This window comes from Gadus chalcogrammus, chromosome 4, assembly GCF_026213295.1.
Source record: "Gadus chalcogrammus isolate NIFS_2021 chromosome 4, NIFS_Gcha_1.0, whole genome shotgun sequence".
In the NCBI taxonomy this organism is placed as follows: domain Eukaryota; kingdom Metazoa; phylum Chordata; class Actinopteri; order Gadiformes; family Gadidae; genus Gadus; species Gadus chalcogrammus.
This window is the reverse complement of record NC_079415.1, coordinates 31,141,236-31,163,118: the sequence shown is the minus strand read 5'-3', so window position 1 is coordinate 31,163,118 and position 21,883 is coordinate 31,141,236. Positions and strand designations below refer to the sequence as shown.

At 49.5% G+C, this 21,883-nt stretch overlaps 1 protein-coding gene across 1 annotated transcript; it reads right to left on the bottom strand.

Annotated features, from left to right (window-relative positions):
• Window positions 1-552: 552 nt before the first annotated feature.
• On the bottom strand, window positions 553-21,862 carry LOC130380449 (zinc finger protein 260-like). Its single transcript, XM_056587666.1, has 7 exons — window positions 21,755-21,862; window positions 17,743-17,876; window positions 17,007-17,119; window positions 16,663-16,726; window positions 15,776-16,059; window positions 10,648-10,711; window positions 553-5,356 (listed from the first exon to the last, which is right to left on the bottom strand). The coding sequence occupies exons 2-7, from the start codon at window positions 17,831-17,833 to the stop codon at window positions 4,224-4,226; spliced, it is 1,749 nt and encodes a 582-aa protein (XP_056443641.1). The 5' UTR covers window positions 17,834-17,876; window positions 21,755-21,862; the 3' UTR covers window positions 553-4,223.
• Between the last annotated feature and the right edge of the window lie 21 nt (window positions 21,863-21,883).

Here is a 21,883-nt window from a genome sequence, read left to right as displayed (position 1 = left end):
GACTACATGCAAAGAGAAGTGATAGATATTTGGCAGAGAGTCGTATAAGCACTTTCTACCCATTTCAGTTGAGGAATTGGACTCCTCATGCAATGTTATACTTAAAAGGAACAAGTAAATTACGGTCCCAAACTGCATTTGAAATCGACCTTGAGACTCGGGTAAAACACTATAGGACATTGATCATGATGATATGCCTCAATATCAGAATAACAACCATGAGTCAAATAGCAATGGCTAGTGGAATGAAAGTGAAAGCAGTGTAAGCTTGTCCAGGCCCTGCAAGTCAGGATGTAGGCTATGAATCAGAATACATTTTTAGCTAGTTGGCATCCCAGAAACCTATCCTACATTTTCTTGGGGAGGACCCCCGTCCATTACTGCACCCCACCCACGAATTGGATCACCAGCCACCGTTGCAAACAGAGAGTGAAGGGGGACCAATACTAGGAATCTTCTGACTCTGTCCCGTTCGAATAATGCTGCATTCTAGAGGGAGGACCGGCCTAAACTGAGCATCACTGAGATCTAGGCATTTAACCAGGGACCTTTTAAAATGGATCATCTTCAACCATTATCGCCTATTATGATACAATCCATCCAAGGTAGTTAGCATTAAGCGCACGGAATGGAAAGGTAAGTGGAATGAACATAATCATGTATAATGTGGGGTTCAATCGCAGTCTATTTCACAAGTGAACTTTGCAGGCTTTTTGTGATAACAAAGATAACGGTAATGACAATGTTGTGGCAATGTCAAGCATAACTTTAATATACAAATTATATGAACCCTGTTTGAATAAGTCCATTTCAATGAATTTCTATGCATTCTCCATGGACCTAGAGATACCTCCCGCCCTCTCTAATTGAAAGATAGTTTAGATAGTTTGCATTTGCAACTGTGGGCAGTTACTAGTACTGAGCACAATCCAGACTTCTTTGTTGTGTAGATTCCTTTAACCGTCTTGCAGCCATGTCCACTTCACCCATATTGTGAATTGCAATTGAACTTGGTCCCTCCTCTGGCCAATCCTAAACTCCACGAAGGCCCCTCCCCCTGACCTTTGTTTCCTTTGTATCTAAGTTATTCCTCACAGACATAAATTAATAAAAACAACAAGCGAATCAAAAGTTGAAAGCGTTTAATCGTGATGAAAAGAAAAACAAAAAGTAGTAATTTAAACCAATACCAGACAGAGGTCTAAATCAAAGCGTCCCGTTACCCCGTGTCAAAGTGTGCTTGAGCATGTGCACACGCAAATTGCTTGGGTCACTGTAGCTGGCGTTGCACTGCAGACACACGCAGGGCTTCTCCCCAGAGTGAGTCCTCAGGTGGATCTTCAGGGCGTGGCCATGACTGAAGCGCTTCATGCATTGGTCACACCTGTAGGTAGGGCTGGGCGATATGGACCAAAACTCATGTCTCGATATTTTCTGTTCGAATGGCGATATACGATATTATAACGATATTTTGAACAAAACAGGTAAAGTGTGTAGTTTTAACTCCACGCCACTTTCAACCATTTATTTAGTGTTTTCTTTATATTTTGCTCAACGAAGCATAGCTGTGCTTTAACAACAGATACGTAAGGGATAATGTAAAGAACGCCGGTCATTAGGGGTGGGTAAAAATATCGATTCAGCAATATATTGCAATTATTTTCCCTGCAATTCAATATCGATTCAGCAATTTTCTGAATCTATTCAAGCCCCTGGCCAGTAGGGGCGCGGTGAGCAACACTGTGAACACGTGTGATTCCCGCAATACAGACGGGGGCCGCACTTCATATCAACATGGCGACCAGGATGAGTAGCTGCTCCGTTAAGCCGCCGCCTTCTACCCTGAAATCAGACGTGTGGATTCATTTTGTATTCCCGTATTTACCTGGAACCCAGGAAAGAGATAAAAGTAAGGTGTTGTGCAAACTTTGCCAGGCGGTTGAGAAATACTGCAACAACACGACAAACCTTGCGAAACCATCTGAGCCGTCACCATGCAGAAGTTCTGCAGCAACCCATGGCTAAACCCGCGGATTCGAAACAAACGCAGCTCAACATAATGTGCAAACTCCCGCCATGTTCTGCCCGCGCACAGAAGATAACAGAGTCGGTGGCTGTCTTTATATGCAAAGACCTGCGGCCGTACTGTGTGGTCGAAAACGAGGGTTTTAAGAAGATGGTACACACGCTCGAACCACGATACGTCATACCAACACGCAAATACATGACAGAAATCGCCATTCCGAAGCTGTACGAAGAGAAAAAGACTGCGGTTTTGCAGTCGTTGAAATTGTCAGAGAGTATCGTGACGGTTGGACGTCGAGAGCGACGGACTCCTACGTAACTATTACCTCTCATTTCATTTCTAACGAGTGGGAACTAGTTTCACATGTTCTGCAGACTAGAGCCATGAACGAAAGCCACACAGGGATCAATATAGCGAACCTGTTGAAGGAGGCAATGAATGAATGGGGGTTAGTGGAGAAAGTGCCAGCAATCGTCACAGAAAATGCTGCTAACACTATCACTTTCACTATCACTGATGCATTAGCAACTGAGAAGGACTCTGTAAGTACAAATTTATATTGAATGAAGGGGCTGACTATGTGTGCAACTGTGCACACAGAATATTTTTGTTTGGTTGTCTGGAATTATTTGAACGCTGGCACTTTTTATTTTATTGAAAAGTTCTATCATACACTCCCACAATGGATTTGAAACTAACTGTATAACAATTGCAAGATAAAGCTTTTGTTTGATTTAATGTGATTTATTTACTTTCACAACAGGGTGGGCCAATGAATGCAGCAGACAGTGAGGCAGGTAACGTGCTGAAGCAGCAGGCAGAACCAGCTGATGACTCTGGACCCCCATCAAAGAAAGCAAGGGACTCCAGTGCTTTGGCTGATCTCCTGGGGAACACATGCTCCAGTAGCAGTGTCCAGAACCACAAGTGAAATAGTTTTAGATGAGGTGATGAGGTACACAAAGGTAAAATCACTGGCACTCTCCACCAATCCACTCAACTGTTGGAGAGAACCTGAGGGGGAGTACCCCCTTTTGTCATGCCAAGCAAAACGATACCTCTGTATCCCAGGTACTAGTGTACCATCTGAGAGGATCTTCTCAACAGCTGGTGATATTGTCACGGCCCAGCGGAGTGCACTTAATCCAGAACATGTAGACCAGCTGATTTTCTTAAACAAAAATCTACATGTGCACATCTAGTATGTAACCAGAAGGCATCTGGTTCTTATGTGTTTTGTGAGCTCAGAAGAAAGAAAAATACATGATTTAAGTTTACAAAGGCCTACATTACATTTAATACAGCACTTTTTTTTTTATAGTTTATTCTTATAGTTATACTTGTATTGTGCTAAAGTTGTATTTGTTACCAAAAATGAAGGCACCTGGTTCTTATGTTATTATTGTTCAAAGATGTTATGTTACAATTTCCAGCCCTGTGCCCAGGCTGTTTTAAGGCATGAAATTAAATAAATAAATTATTTAAAATATATATACTTTACTCTTTCTTGTGTATTTCTACTTGATACTGAATCGATATCGAAGCATTTCAATCCATATCGAATCGAAATTGAATCGAATCGTGACCTAATGAATCGAAATCGAATCGAATTGTGAGATTCTTGACAATACCCAGCCCTACCGGTCATTATCGGGAAAATAAGCCCCGACAGGGCGAACAGGACGCCGACCTGAAGGGGCTTATTTTCAATAATGACCGACGACGTTCTACACATTATCCCGCTTATTACACGGTTACTTGCCTAAACAAAAAAATAACTTCATGGTGTGTCTTTTTAAAATTTATTTGTAACCGGCATTCGTAGTGTTGATCAGCAGAGAAATAGTCCGCCAAAGTCGTTGACGTCGCATAACAACCGAAGACGCTGGAGTTGACAAGTTACCGGACTATTTGCAGAGTGATACCATAGACGTCATCGGAGAAAAAAAACATCCTGTTTTCCTTGACAGCCTCTTCTATAATATGAATGATTTTAGCTTGTGCGTGCCTGTGCCCGCGAAAAATCACACACAAGCAAAAATTATCAAATTAATGTGTTTTATTTTTTATCTTGCACTATTGGAGCACGTACTACTTTCTTATATATATAATATACCGGTATGGCGGTATTGTCTCAACTACATGTCGCTTTCAAAAATATACCGGTATAATTTTAAAACCTGTATATCGCCCAGCCCTACTTGTAGGGCTTCTCCCCAGAGTGAGTCATCATGTGTGTCTTCAGGGTGCCTTTCTGACCGAAGCACTTCATGCATTGGTCACACCTGTAGGGCTTCTCCCCAGAGTGAGTCCTCATGTGGTGCTTCAGGGTGCCTTTCTGACTGAAGCACTTCATGCATTGGTCACACCTGTAGGGCTTCTCCCCGGTATGAGTCGTCATGTGGAACTTCAGGGATGAGCCAAGATGGAAGCACTTCATGCATTGGTCACACCTGTAGGGCTTCTCGCCGGTGTGAGTTCTCATGTGGATCGTCAGGTATCTTGTCAGACTGAACCGCTTCGTGCATTGGTCACACCTGTAGGGCTTCTCCCCAGAGTGAGTCATCATGTGGCTCTTCCGGTGGCCTTTCTGACTGAAGCACTTCATGCATTGGTCACACTTGTAGGGCTTCTCTCCGGTGTGAGTCGACATGTGGCGCTTCCGGGCGGAGGTATGAATGAAGCGCATTGTGCATTGGTCACACTTGTAGGGCTTCTCACCGGAGTGAGTCCTCATGTGGCACTTCAGGGCGTAGCTTTGAATGAAACTCCTTGTGCATTGGTCACACCTGTAGGGCTTCTCGCCGGTGTGAGTCGACATGTGGAACTTCAGGGCGGAACCATGACTGAAGCGCATTGTGCATTGGTCACACTTGTAGGGCTTCTCACCAGAGTGAGTCCTCAAGTGGCGCTTCAGGGTGCCTTTCTGACTGAAGCACTTCGTGCATTGGTCACACCTGTAGGGCTTCTCCCCAGAGTCGCTCGACATGTGGGCGATCATAGTAGCATCGTTGGGAACAACCTTTCCACACAAGACACCGGGCCGACCCTTGCGGCCGCCCTGATGCCCAGTCAGCTCCTCAAGGCGGACGAGCCTCACGCTGCAGTTCAGGCTCTTGGCCACGCTGTGGTCTGTGGACAGCGAGCGCAAGGCCTCCGGTTCTGACGCGGCAAAGAGGGTGTCATGGCCGTCCACCGCCAGAGGGCCCTCCCCTTGGCCGTAAACGCTCAGGATGCGCAGCATGTGGGAGGAGCCAGGGGCGTCCACAAGCAGACTCTCCGAGATGGCGCCGCGCTGTGTGCTGCAGTCTCTGATGTCATTGCCGTCTTCTTCAGAGAGGAAAACAGAGAAAGAGAAATTAATGTTTTTAATTAATCATTTTCACAAAGGTATACAGTTTGTACTTTGTACACACTTGTGTATTGGAAGAATTATATATTGTGGCATCCCGCCCCTGAAGCCTCGGCCTGAACGGTCCCGGGGGACCGTGAAGGACGGGGTGTACCACCCCCACCCACCAGCCGGCGACGGAGAGCACCGGGTCCTTCCCCCCAATTAGCGTGATGGGGGACACCTGGCGGCTGGGAGGAGGAAGGCCCGGAGCCACTATAAGAGAGGCAGAGACACGCATGGACGGGAGAGGCAGAGACACGCACGGACTGCAGAGTCTTGAGGCTCACGGAGACCCGAGCGCACCCTTGTCCTGTTTAACCATTGAAATAAACGCCGAAGTCGGCTTAAACCAACCGTTGCCACGTGTTTCACTGAATCCTGGCGCACTCTTCATTCCCGGATACCACATATGGTGGAGAATGCAGGCAGCTTGAGCGTTCCCACTACTACTACCCCACCATGCAGAACCCGGACGGAGCCGCGGCGTTGGCTGCCCAGCAACACCAGCGGGAGACCACCGAGAGCCTCGCCCTGCTCCGCGAAGCTGTTCTGCGGCTGACTCAGCACGCCGTCCGCGCTGTGCCGACCGCCGCCCCGACCAGCCGCCTCACGAAGCTGGGACCGGAAGACGACGTGGAGGCTTACCTCGAGGTCTTCGAGCGGACCGCACAGAGGGAAGGCTGGCCAGAGGAGCAGTGGGCGCACATAGTGCCCAGCAGGCGAGCCAGGACCTGCCGGCGGACATCGCCCGCCAGTACCCGGCACTCAAACAGGCCATACTGGCCTACTATGGCCACAACCTCGCGGCGCGCGCACAACGCGCGCAGGATTGGCGGTTTGACGCGCAGGGAGCTGTGCGCACCCAGATCGCCCAGCACAGCCGGCTGGTGAAGCGGTGGCTGTCAGCGGGAGAGGGCCCCAGCCCGATCGACCGGGTGATTATTGACCACACCCTGCGGCGACTCCCGCCGGACGCCCGCCGCGTGCTGGCCCACCATCACCCTGCCACCGTGGAAGACCTGGTCCTTCAGCTGGAGAACTGGCAGGTGGCCCAGCTCCTGAACGCCAGACGCGCCCCAGCCCCACGGCGCGCCGAGACCCGCCAAGCCCCGAAGGGACCCCCCATCGGCAACCCGGCTCCCGGCGTCACCCCACTGAGCGGAGTACCGGAGAACCGGGAGGTGCGGCGCTGCTTTGGGTGCGGCCAGTACGGCCACATCGCTCGCTATTGCCCGAGGGGACGTGATGTGTCGATGCCGTCAGCGTACGCGGACCCGGGGGCGGACCACACGTGCATGTTGGCGACCTGCTGGACGCAGGGAACATCTGGGAGTCCGACCATCCCGGCGCGGGTGATGAACCAGGACACACAGGCCCTCTTGGACACCGGCAGTGCGGTTACCCTCCTTCGCCCCGACCTGGCGGGCGGGAAGGCCGGGGACCCGATGGAGGTGGCCTGCGTCCACGGGGACACCCGGACATACCCCACGTGCCACGTGGTAGTCCGCACAACCCATGGGGTATTCACGATCGGGCGGGGATTGTCCCCCACCTACCGGTCCCCGTGTTAATCGGGATGGGACTGCCCGATTTTCCACCGGTTGTGGGACCCGACCCGGGAGCTACGGAGCTGGAGAGGCCCTCCCCGCAGAGGGGCGCGGGGGGTTCGGCAGGCCTACGGGGCCACCCGGCGTCCATCGTCCCCGGGGGAGCTGACGGCGGAGGACGAGGGGTCTGAGGGGAACGGACCTTCCCCACCGGGGACCCCGGCGCGCACGGCGAGAGGACCCGTCCGGAGCGAGACACCGGAACCTACCCCCGACACCCCGGAGACCCTCACAGCCTCCGAGCAACCAGACCCACCGGAAGACCCGGAGAGCTCCCCCCTTACTGAGTTCTCGGACTTCTTACCAGAGGGGGGGGAAGGCTCGTCCCGACCCGGCCAGTTCGCCACCGCACAGCTCCAGGATGAGGCCCTCAAGCACGCCTGGAGCCACGTCCTGGTTCATGACGGGCAGGCCCGAGACTCGGTGAGTCACACACCACACCCGCACTTCAGCACCAGGGGGGGTCCGTTGTATCGAGTAGCCTCCGGGGAGGGGGGAGTGTGGGAACAGCCAGTGGTGCCCCGTTCCTACGTCAGTTAAGTGCTTTTTATGGCCCACACCCACCTCCTGGGGGCCCACCTGGGCATGGACAAGACCCGGGAGCGGGTCCTAGCCAGGTTCTATTGGCCGGGGGTTAAGCGGGATGTTGAGCGCCACTGCCAGGGATGCCCCGAGTGCCAGCGGGTAGCCCCCCGGGCCATCGCTAGACACCCCCTCATTCCCATGCCCATCATTGAGACCCCCTTCGAGCGTTTGGCCTTAGACATCGTGGGCCCCCTTCCCAAGACCAGCCGGGCCACCGCTATATCCTGGTGCTAGTTGACTACGCCACCCGGTACCCCGAGGCCCTTCCCCTGCGCGCCGCCACCGCCAAGGCGGTCGCCCGTGAACTTATGCTCCTCTTCAGCCGGGTGGGGATAGCGAAGGAGGTGCTCACCGATCAGGGGTCGTGCTTCATGTCACGGGTGATGAAGGAGGTCCTCAGGCTCCTGCAGGTGAAGCAGCTCCGGACCTCGGTGTACCACCCCCAGACGGACGGCCTGGTCGAGCGTTTCAACAAGACCCTAAAGCAGATGCTCAAGAAGGCCATGCAAGCCTGACGGGAAGAACTGGGACCAACTACTACCCCACGTACTGTTCGCAGTACGGGAGGTCCCCCAGGCGTCCACCGGGTTCTCCCCCTTCGAGCTGCTGTACGGGCGGAGGCCCCACGGGATCCTGGACATCGCAAAAGAGGCCTGGGAGAGCCAGCCGTCCCCCCACCGCACCACCGTGGACCACGTGGAGCAGGTGCGTGACCGCATGGCCCGGGTGTGGCCCATCGTCCGGAGGCACCTCCAGCAAGCGCAGCAGGCCCAGGCGAGGGTCTATAATCGAGGAGCCCAGCTGAGGACCTTTCAGCCAGGGGAACTGGTTCTGGTCCTGGTCCCCACGGCGGAGTGCCGGTTCCTGGCCAAGTGGCAGGGACCCTACGAGGTGGTGGAACGCGTGGGCGAGGTGAACTACCGGGTCCGCCAGCCAGGGAGGCGGAAGCCGACGCAGCTATACCACATCAATCTCCTGAAGCCGTGGAGGGGGGGGGAGCTGACACCCGCCGACCCCGCTCCCTTGTCCCTGGCGGCCCGGCAGGAGATCCCGGAGGTCCCGGTGGGGGAGGACCTCAGCCCGGCCTAGAGGCACGACCTGGACGAGATCGTCCTCCAGCATCGGGACGTGTTCTCCGACCTGCCGGGGAGGACTGCCGCCACCCACCACGACATCCGGACGGCGCCAGGCATAAGGGTAAGGGTTCCGCCCTACAGGATCCCAGAGGCCCGGAGGGAGGCCATACGGGCCGAGGTGCGCCGAATGCTGCAGCTCGGCGTGATAGAGGAGTCACGCAGCGCCTGGTGCAGCCCGGTGGTCCTGGTGCCCAAGCCAGATGGGACCTTTAGGTTCTGCAATGACTTCAGGCGGCTGAACGAGGCATCGGAGTTCGACGCCTACCCCATGCACCGGGTCGACGAACTTATCGAGCGCCTGGGCCCAGCACGGTACCTGTCAACCCTGGACCTGACCAAGGGGTACTGGCAGGTGCCGTTGACCCGGGCGGCCCGGGAAAAGACAGCGTTCTCCACCCCGGGGGGACTGTACCAGTACACCGTCCTCCCTTTCGGGGTACACGGCGCCCCAGCCACATTCCAGCGGATGATGGACCAGCTCCTGAGGCCCCACCAGGATTACGCGGCGGCATACATCGATGACATCATCATTTACAGCCCCAGCTGGGATATCCACGTCCGCCAGCTAAGGGCCGTGCTGGGAGAGCTGCGGAGGGCGGGCCTCAGCGCTAACCCGGCCAAATGTCGCCTCGGGAGAGAGGAGACGACGTACCTGGGGTACCGGGTCGGGAGAGGGACAGTGCGGCCGCAGGAAGGCAAGGTAGCCGCCATACGGGCCTGGCCGCAACCCAGGACTAAGAAGCAGGTAAAGGCGTTCTTGGGGCTGGTGGGCTACTATCAGCGCTTCATTCCCGGGTACGCCACGCTGGCCAGCCCCATGAACGACCTAACCCGTAAGGCCTTGCCAGACCGGGTCACCTGGTCAGAGGCGGCGGACCGGGCGTTCAAGACGCTCCGGGAGGCCCTGTGCTCAGAACCGGTACTAATCACACCTGACTTTAACCTCCCTGTGATTGTTCACACAGACGCCTCGGAGGTGGGACTTGGGGGGGTCTTGTCCCAGGTCCGGGCCGGAGAGGAGCACCCGATAACCTACGTCAGCCGGAAGCTCCTCCCCAATGAGCGCAACTACTCCACGTGGAGAAGGAGGCCCTGGCCATTAAATGGTGCCTGGAGAAGTTGCGCTACTACCTCCTGGGGAGGGAGTTCACCTTGGTCACCGACCACGCCCCCCTGAAGTGGATGGCGGGGGCCAAGAATACAAACGCCCGGGTGACACAGTGGTTCCTGGCTCTCCAGGATTTCCGGTTCCGGGTGGACCACCGACCGGGCCGGGAGCATGCCAACGCCGACGCCCTGTCACGTCGGGATGCCTGTCTGGGTGGGTTCCCCAGAGACCAGGGGCTTGAGCAAACGGGGGGGGGGGGGGGGGGGGGGGAGTGTGGCATCCCGCCCCTGAAGCTTCGGCCTGAACGGTCCCGGGGGACCGTGAAGGACGGGGTGTACCACCCCCACCCACCAGCCGGCGACGGAGAGCACCGGGTCCTTCACCCCCAATCAGCGGGATGGGGGACACCTGGCGGCTGGGAGGAGGAAGGCCCGGAGCCACTATAAGAGAGGCAGAGACACTTATGGACGGGAGAGGCAGAGACACGCAGGGACTGCAGAGGCTTGAGGCTCACGGAGACCCGAGCGCACCCTTGTCCTGTTTAACCATTGAAATAAACGCCGAAGTCGGCTTAAACCAACCGTTGCCACGCGTTTCACTGAATCCCGGCGCACTCTTCATTCCCGGATACCACAATATTTATATTTCTAACTTCTATTTATTGATTATACATTTTCCTTGTCGCCCTTTGGATGGTCAAGGGTTAAAGGCTCCTACTGAGAAGGCAGAATCAAGTACATTCTCAGTTTATCATGGTTGTTTTCTTGCATAGATGCAATGTGTGTACTAACCTACGGCGGGCATGCCTCCACCAATATCCTCTTCAACCTTGATTGAAATGGTGTCTGGGGTCTGCTGCTTTCCACATAAGAAGGAAACACACACAAGACATATTCTTTCATTTTCACAGAATAGTTGTCAATCCCCACTACCGACAGATTAGCCGTTTTTACCCTGCCAAGCTGATAAAATCCCCCTTTGTCCCGGAGCTGTCTTGCTTGGTTCACAGGAGAAGGCGGGGCTACACACTGGAGGACTTTTTAAAATGAATTGCAAAAAACAAATATAATTTTTTTGATTCAAGACCCTCGCATGCAAGAATGAGTTCACATCTGAGTGTAGGCTAAAACGCGATTGCCTGTGCAAAAAGTGCAAAAATCCCAAAATATTCTCTATTTTGCTAACCACTTTGCTGACGAAGCATTGTAATAATAATAATACATTTAATTTAAAGGGTGCCTTTCAAGACACCCAAGGTCACCTTACAGAGCATAAAGTTATCATAAATCGTTTAAAAACAAGACATTGTGGAAAAATAATAATAATAAATAAATAAAACAAAAACAAGACAAAACAAACAAACAATCAAGACAGTGACCAGTTAGACGTTGTGTGCGAGTTTGAACAGGTGAGTTTTGAGTTGTGACTTGAAGGTTGTAATGGTGTCTGACTGTTTTATGTGTGGGGGGAGGGAGTTCCAGAGCCTGGTGCTGAACAGCTGAATGACCGGGCACCCATTGTAATGAGTCGTGATGTGGGGATACATAGTAGTCCAGCAGAGGTTGAGCGGAGGGAGCGGGAGGGAGTGTATTCTTGGAGGAGGTCGCAGAGGTAACTGGGGGCTATGTTGTGGAGAGCTTTGTAGGTGAGGAGTAGGGTTTTGTATTGGATGCGGTAGTGTACTGGGAGCCAGTGAAGTTGGATGAGGACAGGGGTGATGTGGTCAGATGATTTGGTGCGGGTGATGATCCGGGCGGCTGAGTTCTGAATGATCTGCAGTCGGTTGATGAGTTTGGTGGGGAGTCCGGTGAGTAGGGCGTTGCAGTAGTCTATGCGTGATGTGACAAATGAGTGAACTAGGATTTCAGTGCTGGATTGGGTCAGTGATGGGCGGAGTCTGGCGATGTTGCGGAGGTGGAAGAATGCAGTCCGGGTGATGTTGTGAATATGGGGTGCGAATGAGAGGGTGTTGTCCAGGATGACACCGAGGCTCTTGACTTTGGAGGAGAAGGGTACTGGGAATCCATCGATGATTATGAGTGGAGCTGGGTTGGGTTGTGATTTGGTGAGGGTGGATTTGGAGCCGATGAGCAGGGCCTCGGTCTTGTTTCCATTGAGTTTCAGGAAGTTCCTGCTCAACCAGCTCCGGATCTCTTCCAGGCACGTGATGAGGGAGGTGGGGGGGATGGCAGCGGTGGGTTTGGTGGAGATGTAGACCTGTGTGACGTCAGCGTAGCAGTGAAAATTGACCCCATGGTGACGGAGGAGTGTGCCCAGCGGGAGGAGGTAAGTGGTGAACAGGAGTGGACCCAAGACTGACCCCTGGGGGACTCCCAGTGAGACACCTGAACACCCAGACTTGTGGTTGCTTAGTTGAACAAATTGTTGACGGCCGCGGAGGTAGGATGTAAACCAGGAGAGTGCAGCACCAGTGATCCCAATGCCAGTCAGGCGGTCAATGCTGCGTTTAGATCGAGGAGGATTAGAATTGTGAGTAATCCAGAGTCGGCTGCACGGAGGAAGTCGTTGGTGATTTTGACTAGGGCTGTTTCAGGGCTGTGTTTTGGACGTAAGCCAGATTGGAACGGTTTGTGGAGATTGTTTGTGTCAAGGTGGGACTGTAGTTGTGCGGCAACCACCCTTTCAAGTGTTTTGGAGATGAAAGGGAGATTGGAGATGGGCCGGTAATGGTTAAGGTCAGTTGGGTCAGCACCAGGTTTTTTCAGGATGGGAGTGATGGCAGCCAGCTTGAGAGTGGGGGGTACGGTACCAGTAGTGAGGGAGGAGTTAATTATGTTGGTGATCATTGGGGAGATTGACGGTAGACATGCTTTGACAAGGGAGGTGGGAAGAGGATCGAGCTGACAGGTGGTGGTTTTGGCTTTGCGGATAAGTTCTGAAACGGTCTGTTCTGTTACTGGGGTGAAGTCAGAGAGGGAGCTGATGAGAGGTCGGCCAGAGGTGATCATTCAGGGTGGGTCATCAGAGTGGGTGCAAGATGAGGCCAGTTGTGTGTGAATGGTGTTGATTTTAGAGCTGAAGAAGTCCAGGAACGCAGTGCATTGGGTGGTGGAAATGTCTGGAGGGAGGGTTTTAGGAGGCTGAAGTAAGTGGCTGACTGTTGAGAAGAGGACTCTGCTGTTGCCTGTACCATTGTTGATGAGGTTGGAGTAGTATGAGGTTTTGGCAGTGGTGAGGGCATTCTTGTAGTGATGGAGGTGGTCCGAATACATTTGGCGGTGTACAGTGAGTTGAGTCTTATTGTAGAGTCGCTCCAGTCGACGACCAGTGGCTTTGAGCTGGCGCAGATGAGTGAACCAGGGAGCAGTGTGGTTCCCTGGTTCAGGGAGTGAACCAGGGAGCAGTGTGGGTGAATGAGACTGAGCGGGTTTTCAGGGGGGCCAGGGTGGTGAGGGAAGAGGAGGACTCACTAGGGTTATTGTAGTGAGTCACCAGATAAGTCAGGGAGGAAGCTGGGGGAGGGTTGGGGTAGGAGCTGATCAGGGAGGAGAGGTCGGTGGTGTTGATATGTTTGATGTTTCTGAAGGAGATGGTCCGTTGTTCCTTGGTTTTGTGTAGTTGGGTATGAATGTCAAAAAGTACAGCTTTATGGTCGGAGATGGGGAAATCAATGACATCAAGATTAGTGGGAGTGATGTCAGTGCAGCAGATTAAATCCAGAATGTGACCTTTGTTATGGGTTGGGAGGTTGACATGTTGTGTGATGCCAAGACAGTCCAAAGGTGATGTGAAGTCATTAGCAAAAGTACAGGATGGGTTGTCAACGTGGATGTTGAAATCACCAAGGAGGATAACAGTGGGGGACATTGCACATACAGATGTAAGTAGCGATGAGAATTCATTGAGGAAAACGGCAGAGGGTTTTGGTGGTCTGTAAATGGTGACCATGATATTTGGTTTGGGGCCTGTGAGTTTTACAGCTAGACATTCAAAGGAGGAGTGAGGGGGGACTGTGACAGTGGTGACTTTGATGTTATCACGTTGGAGGAGAGCGAGGCCACCCCCCCTCCCATTAACCCGGGATTTACTAATAAAAGAAAAACCTGGTGGGACAGCCTCATTTAGATGGGAGAAGTCATTTGGTTGTTGCCAGGTCTCAGTGAGGCAGAGAATATCTAGGCTCTGGTCAACAATAAAGTCATTTATCAAAAGGGCCTTATTACTGAGGGATCTGGTGTTCAGCAGACAGAGTTTCAGACAGTTGAGTGGAGTGTAGCAGGTTGCATTGAGCAGAGGGGACAGTACACTGTGATTGACAGGACTGACCGTACGGGCTGTGCGAGGACGCGGGCGGGGCCCAGTGGACCAGAAGGAGCGGATGTTTTAGTTGCTTTTGTGAGTGTACTGAAAATTCCGTCCAGAGACTCGGTGGATGTATTTTGGTCATTGAGAATGTCATGGTGGGATACAAGCTGAGGTGGAGGGGTCCTTGAGAAGATCCGGAGACGTAACAACGGAGCGGCAGAGATGCGCTCGTAACGTGAGAGTCAAACATAGCGCAATCCAGAGGAACAGGTTAAAAATCCACAGGCTGTGAAGTCGGCAGCGGCGTAAGCCAGCGGTAGATCCAGGCGATTATGGTGAAGCCACAGAGCCAGCACAGCGGAGGCAGAGGAGTGGAGCCTGCCGGTTGTAGCTACGCTGGAGACGGGGAAGCCAGTTGGAAGGCGCCCGGGGGTTAGCAGCAGTCTAGCCGGCCAGCAGGTGAACACTGTCGGGTAGCGGTGTAGGAGGGAGGTGGCGTCCTCCGCGATTGACAGCAATCCGCGGACGCAGGTAAGCGTCCAGGAGAGCTGGCAGGGTGGCAGCGGACCGGTGTGTCACAGTTGGTGCGTCATCCACCAACTGTCAAACAGCCGGCAGCCAGCTAATCAAAGACCCAGCGCTGCAGGCAGGTCCCGGACAGCTGACAGCAGTTGCACGGACAGGTAGCATCCAGCTGGTCACCAGCTAATTAGCTAGCGACCAGTTAACAGGGTTAGAAAGGGAGAATTATAGTCCGATCCGAGGTCCAGAAGGGTTTCAGACAGAAGGGGTTGAAAGTAAGCAAAGGAAAACTAAGAGAACTAAGAAAAATTAAAAGACTAGAAAGATAAAGAAAAAGAAAATCGCGAAAAAATAATGCTCAGAATGATGTTCAGAGCGAGAAGCGGCAACCAGTGAGCAGCAGCGTTCAAAAGGCAACAGCGTCCACCAACTGTCAAGCAACTGTACGACTCCACATATAAAACACGGAAAAATAAAGAAAACTGGCGTACTTACAATAGCGAAAAGTGACTATAAATAACTAGTAAACTTGTTCAATGCATGTTCAATGTTCAATGCATTCGTGAGAAATATTAAAAATACTGAATAAAAACAAGCAATACAGAGCGGCGTTAGACTCGCCAGCGTCCCCGCTACTAGGCCCGTTGTAAGGAAAGTTTGTCTTGTACTTTCTCTTAGATCGACCGTTTTTCGTCTTCTTTAAATGCGACTGCATCACCTTCTCTCCCATGATGGTCAGCAGCTTGCGGATTTCACCGCCTCTCCAGTTACAACTATTCATGTTGATATCGCTGCATCGTCTCTGTTGTAGAGACAATGCAGCAACACCTCTACCCAAGCCTCGCCCCTAGAACTGGAAAGCTGTCTTATCGCATTTACATCTAAATGAAACCACCAATATGTGTAGGGTCAGAGAGGGTTAATAGGGGTGCAAAATAAAGCCCGTAAATTACCTCGCTTAGTGTAAACGCGCGGATCACATAGGGGAAAAGTTGGGCATAAGACGGGCATACTTGGCAGTGTAAAAGCGTTTACTGAATCATAAAGGTGTGGGCTTTCTATGTTTTTTTTTTAGAGTTGTAACAGAGGAAGCCTCTCTTTTGGAGGGTGAATGAGAAGATGATTTCCAACCTGCACACTCAGCTCCTCGCGGCAGACCAGCCGCTCGCCGCGCTCCAGGCTCTTGGCCACGCCGTGGTCCGCAGACAGCGAGTTCAGGGCCTCCACTTCTGACGCGGTGAAGAGGGTGTCATGGCCGTCCACCGCCAGTGGGCCCTCCCCTTTTCCGTAGACACTCAGAATCTTCAGCTCCTCGCTGTGACTGGACATGTGGGAGGAGCCAGGGGCGTCCACACCCAGAATCTCTGAGTTGGCGTTGCGCTGAGTGCTACGTTCTCCAAAGGCATTGCAGTCTTCTGCAGAGGGAGAAAAAAAAGGAAAAAGTAATTGTTTTGATACATTATTTGCATAAAGGGAGGCATTGTGTATTTGTACAAGTGAAAGAAACTCTTTAAATGTATTCAGCATTGACGCAGAGGGTTTAAAATGTGTACAGCTGACAAAGATTCACAGTTTTGGAGAGGGACGTCTCCTCCAGCACCCTCCTCCCAAGACTCAAAGCTCAAGTGGTTGGCCAGGTTAAGGACGCTCAACGAACACCAGAGCAAAATGATCTGAGCACAACATGACAAGCGAGGCAAGCACAATAATTCCATTTCGACACTGAAAAGCAACAACGTGTCCTTCCCTCTAAGCTGATCAGCCAACATTCATACATTATGAATTCACTGACGTTTGAGAATAGTAAACCAGCTCATGTGGCATCTGTCTTGAAACCCTTCTGGGCTCTTGACTGATTCCATCTTTGAAATGCAACTCCCAAGTTTAACTTGTGTTTTAGCAGGACGCTGGGCATGATGGTTTTCAAGAGGACCAGGCTTTTTAGCGCAGGCAGAATCTAGTACATTCTCAGTTGATCCAGGTTGTCTTCTTGCATAGATGCAATGTGTATTACTAACCTACGGCGGGCAAGCCTCCACCAATATCCTCTTCAACCTTGATTGAAATGGTGTCTGGGGTCTGCTGCTTTCCACATAAAGAAGGAAACAAACACAAGACATATTCTTGAATTTTCACAGAATAGTTGTCAATCCCCACTACCGACAGATTAGGCGTTTTTACTCTCCCAAGCTGGTTCGGTCGCCGCTTGGCACGCCCTGCAATTTCAATGTCTTGCCTGCGTATTATTTTTTTTGATTCAAGACCCTCGCATGCAAGAATGAGTTCACATCTGAATGTAGGCTAAAACGCAATTAACTATTTTCAAGTGCAAAAATGCCAACATATTCTTTATTTTGCTAACCACCAGTTCCTCGCTGTGACTGGACATGTGGGAGGAGCCAGGAGCGTCTCCACCCAGACTCTCCGAGGTGGCGCCGCGCCGAGTGCTACGGTCTCCAAAGGCATCGCAGTCTTCTGCAGAGTGAGAAAAAAAGGAAAAAGTAATTGTTTTGATACATTATTTGCATAAAGGGAGGCTTTTTGCATCTGGACAAGTGAAAGAAACTCTTTAAATGCATGAAACATTGACACAGAGAGTTTAAAATGTGTGCTGCTGACAAAGATTCACAGTTTTGGAGAGGGACGTAATCCTCCAGCACCCTCCTCCCTAGACTCAAAGCTCAAGTGGTTGGCCAGGTTAAGGACACTCAACGAACACCAGCGCAAAATGATCTGAGCACAACATGACATGCGAAGCAAGCGCAATAATTCTATTTCGACACTTAAAAGCAACAACGTGTCCTTCACTCTAAGCTGATCAGCTAACATTCATGCATTATGAATTCAGTGATTTTTGAGGATGATAATCCAGCTCATGTGGCATCGGTCTTGAAACCCTTCTGGGCTCTTGACTGATTCCATCATTGAAATGCAACTCCCAAGTTTGACTCGTGTTTTAGCAGGGCGCTGCTCATGATGCTTTTCAAAAGAGGACCAGGCCTTTTAGCGCAGATAGAATCTAGCATCAGCCTAGAATCTATGCTGCCTAGAGTCTACTACATCAAAGAAAAAAAATACTCAACGAGGAAAGTACACACCTTCACTTTTAAAATGGGGCTGCAAAGACTTTAAGGATAGCTGTGTGCCTACAAATATGCGTATCCAGGTGTTCTGTCTGGCAGGCAACATCCCTTGAAAGAAGCTGCTGAATGTAAGCACTTGATGAGCTGGCCTGCGTAGAGAGAACAAAGTAAAATCAGTACTCAATTTTTTACATTGCATATAGTCCAGGTGCAATTTGTAAGAAGATACAAGATATGCATGTTTAGTGAATTACATTAGCCTAATACTTAAAATGAGTTCTATTAAATGATATTACATAAAGTCAGAATGCTGCTGCTAGAGTTCTATCAAAGACCAAAAAATTTGATCATATTACACCAATTCTGAAATCGTTACATTGGCTTCCTGTAGGTCAGAGAATTGATTTTAAAATCATGTTGCTTACCTATAAATCCCTACATGGTTTGGGCCCAAAATATTTAACTGATATGCTTCCACTACATAAGCCTTTTAGACCACTAAGAAGCTCTGAGGATTTAGTTACTACGCAACAAATAGCTGGAATAAACTCCCAGGATTCAAGACTTGCCCCAACTCTGAGCACCTTTAAAACAAGACTGAAGACTTTTATGTTTGCTATAGCTTTCTGCTAAATCTTAAATACATTGGACTTTCTAAAAAGCTTTTTTAACTTTGCCTTTATTTTCTATTTAATACTAAAATGCCTTTTTAACTTTCTATTTGTTGCATATGTTTTTCTTTTACTTACCTATTCTTTTATTTTATTGTATGACAATGTTTATATGTGAAGCACTTTGAGTCTGCATTGTGTATGAAAAGTGCTACATAAATAAAGTTGCCTTGCCTTGCCTCACTTCCTTGATTTGTTTACATATTTTATAGTTCATCTCATCAACTCAATACCATGACATCAAGCTCTGCAGAAATCTGCTAATAACCCTTTGATTTAATCAGGTGTGAAGGGGAAAACATGTCTATAATAGTGCGTTCAAGGTACACTTTTTTGCCCATAAATAACCAGCTAAAAGCAATAGTATTTGTCTTCGTCCTGCATGACGGAGGCGTAACTTGCAGTAGGAGGCGTAACTTGAAGTCGGGGGCGTAACTTGTAGGAGGCGTAACTTGTAGTAGGAGGCGTAACTTTTAGTCCGAGGCGTGTCAAGTACTTTCTAAATCGCAGAAGTGATCTGTATGCATCAGTGGTGCGCGGGTACATAAATGACCGCAACTCGGACCTCAAATATTTGGCCTCATATAAAAATAGTGCACCCGACCCGCTCATTTAAAAATATGCTCTTGATTAGCTTAATCTTGATATGCTCTTGATTAGCTTAATCATAGCCTTACTTGAAACTGACATCCCTGAATCAGACGCATTTAAGAAAAGAAGCCTATTACAATGAAATGTAATGCATATAGCAGTTTAACGTGGGGAACCTGCTTAAATTTAGCCTACTTTATCCCTTTAAAAAAAGACAGCAGATTAATAATTCAAAGAATTGTATTGAATACATATTGTTATTGATTGCTTGCTGCATGTTTTCAAGGTCCTGCATGAGATAGAAAACAATGAATTAAAATAAATATTAATGATAGAAAGAAGAAAAGAACAATGTCACTAACAGGGGGAGTTATGAAAAAGCCTTCATATTATAGCGATCACATTACAAGCCTTCATTTTATATATATTTGCCGGTCTTCAATACATGGATTTCTCAGGTACGTCATCACTATTGCACTGTGCAAACTCGGGGCAGAAAGCAACAAGCAACATCTACTAGCCTGTACAGTATAGAGTATTTTGTGACTGTTCAGTATGCATCTCAAACGTGTGCATCGAACTAACTTCACTGAGGTGCCGAAAGCTGGGGTTTCTTCTAACGTTAAAACAGCAGGCCTAAGCGTTCGAACATTTTGTAAAGAATGTTAAACTGTATCACAACCACAAGTAGTCTGCCCTAGTTTAGAGTTTATTAAGCTTGTAAAAACAAAAAAAACATTCTTGTTAATCCACTTCTTTTTACTTACTGACAGGAACATCTGAAAATCCGACTTCAAGGTGAACCGTGATTTATAAGGCTTTTTTTTTTACCGCGAAAATAGGAAGATCTTGCGTGGACCGCGATTTAGAAAAGTAATGCCTCCTAGTACAAGTTCCGCCCACTACAAGTTACGCCTCCGTCTTGCAGGACGCAGACAGACCCTACTCTATGGAAGCATATATGTAGCAAAATTCAAATGGCAATACAAATTGCAATTTGCAATTCAATAAGTAATTACGTTATGCAATTGACAATGCATTATGCAATTTCATAATGTAATTTGTAAATACGCTATTCAAAGTGTATTTTAAAATGCAAAGTGACAATGCAATCCTCAATTAAATTTGCAAAAGTTATAACAATAAAAACACAATAACATTTTGTCAAATTCTTTGAGTTCCTTTATTCAAATTGAAAAGCTATAGCGTCCCCGTGATTGCAATCCAATTCGCCACGCTCCGTGTGTTGCGATATTCAAATGACATTTCAATCCGCAAAACGGAATCCAAAACGGAATCCAAAGAGGAATCCAAAGAGGAATCCAAAAAGTCAATATGCAAAGTGGCAAACGTATCAGCCACCAGCGGGAACTACGTCACTTTCTATTGTGTCAGACTGTTTTATGTGTGGGGGGAGGGAGTTCCAGAGCCTGGGTGCTGAACAGCTGAATGACCGGGCACCCATTGTAGTGAGTCGTGATGTGGGGATACATAGTAGTCCAGCAGAGGTTGAGCGGAGGGAGCGGGAGGGAGTGTATTCTTGGAGGAGGTCCCAGAGGTAACTGGGGGCTAGGTTGTGGAGAGCTTTGTAGGTGAGGAGTGGGTGGAGACGGTGGGTCTCCCGACCCTATGTTTCGCACCCAGTGCCTGTAGCACTTTGGAAATCTTTGTGTTTACCACACTGGCGTCAAAACGTACCCGTGAGGATAAGTCGTCTATCCTATCTCCCAGAACACGCACTCTATCTACTGCATCTGTGTCTTCAACACGATTGTTCTCCACATCATCGGCCAAACTTCGGAGCGTATCAATAATCACCATTGGTGACCATGGACCTGACACATACGAACTAGAAGTGAACAAGGAAATTACGAGCAAGTGACGTAGTTCCCGCCCAGACGCTGATTGGCTGATACGTTTGCCACTTTGCATATTGACTTTTTGGATTCCTCTTTGGATTCCTCTTTGGATTCCCTCTTTGGATTCCGTTTTGAGGATTGAAATGTCATTTGAATATCGCAACACACGGAGCGTGGCGAAGTGGATTGCAATCACGGGGACGCTATAGCTTTTCAATTTGTATAAAGGAACTCAAAGAATTTGACAAAATGTTATTGTATTTGTATTGTTAGAACTTTTGCAAATTTAATTGAGGATTGCATTGTCACTTTGCATTTTAAAATACAATTTGAATAACGTAGTTACAAATTACATTATAAAATTGCATAATGCATTGTCAAATGCATAATGGAATTCCAAATTGCATTGCCATTTGAATTTTGCTACATATATGCTTCCATACTACTCGCTAAAAAAGGGAGTACATGAGGTTAGAAGGGTGTGAAAACACGGGATGCTTAGAACGCACCATATGTATTTAGGGTGAGTTTGACAGGTCATAAATGATCTCATCAGTAAAACGCTAGAACTACTGCGGTCCAGTGGCCGGTAAAATACAGTTGTATTCGTTTGTTTTATGGTGAGCAGACATTGTTCACTCCAAGCATTAGAGAACAGTGCCTGTACCCCCTTTGTTGAATTGTGCCCATTCTCGTGTGATGCCCCTTACTTGCTGAGGTGCACAGTCCGCTTTCCTTTCTTTAATAGGTCCATGGTTTACACACATAACTGATGCAATTGACCTTTAAGTTATCGATAGTAACTTGGCTGTTAGCAGTAGCGCTAATGCTAATGCAACATTATAATGCTAACAAGGTAACCATATACAGTAAAGCAACACAATGATATGGCATTAGTTAACTTACTTTTTCGAGTTTTGTACATCATTTGTACATCAAAACACTGAGCAACTGCGATGCTTCGCTCGTTTGCAAGCCACGGTGTCTCCCAAGTAAAAAACTATATGTACACGTCATAACTCATTTTCTCATGGG

Excerpts from the sequence above, each read along its gene's own strand:
- LOC130380449 (XM_056587666.1), bottom strand. The coding sequence starts at position 17,833 with ATGTTGCCTGCCAGACAGAACACCTGGATACGCATATTTGTAGGCACA. Across the intron at positions 17,120-17,742 it reads GCCCCATTTTAAAAGTGAAG|AAGACTGCGATGCCTTTGGA; the intron begins GTGTGTACTTTC and ends CTCACTCTGCAG. Across the intron at positions 16,060-16,662 it reads TGGAGGCTTGCCCGCCGTAG|AAGACTGCAATGCCTTTGGA; the intron begins GTTAGTAATACA and ends CTCCCTCTGCAG.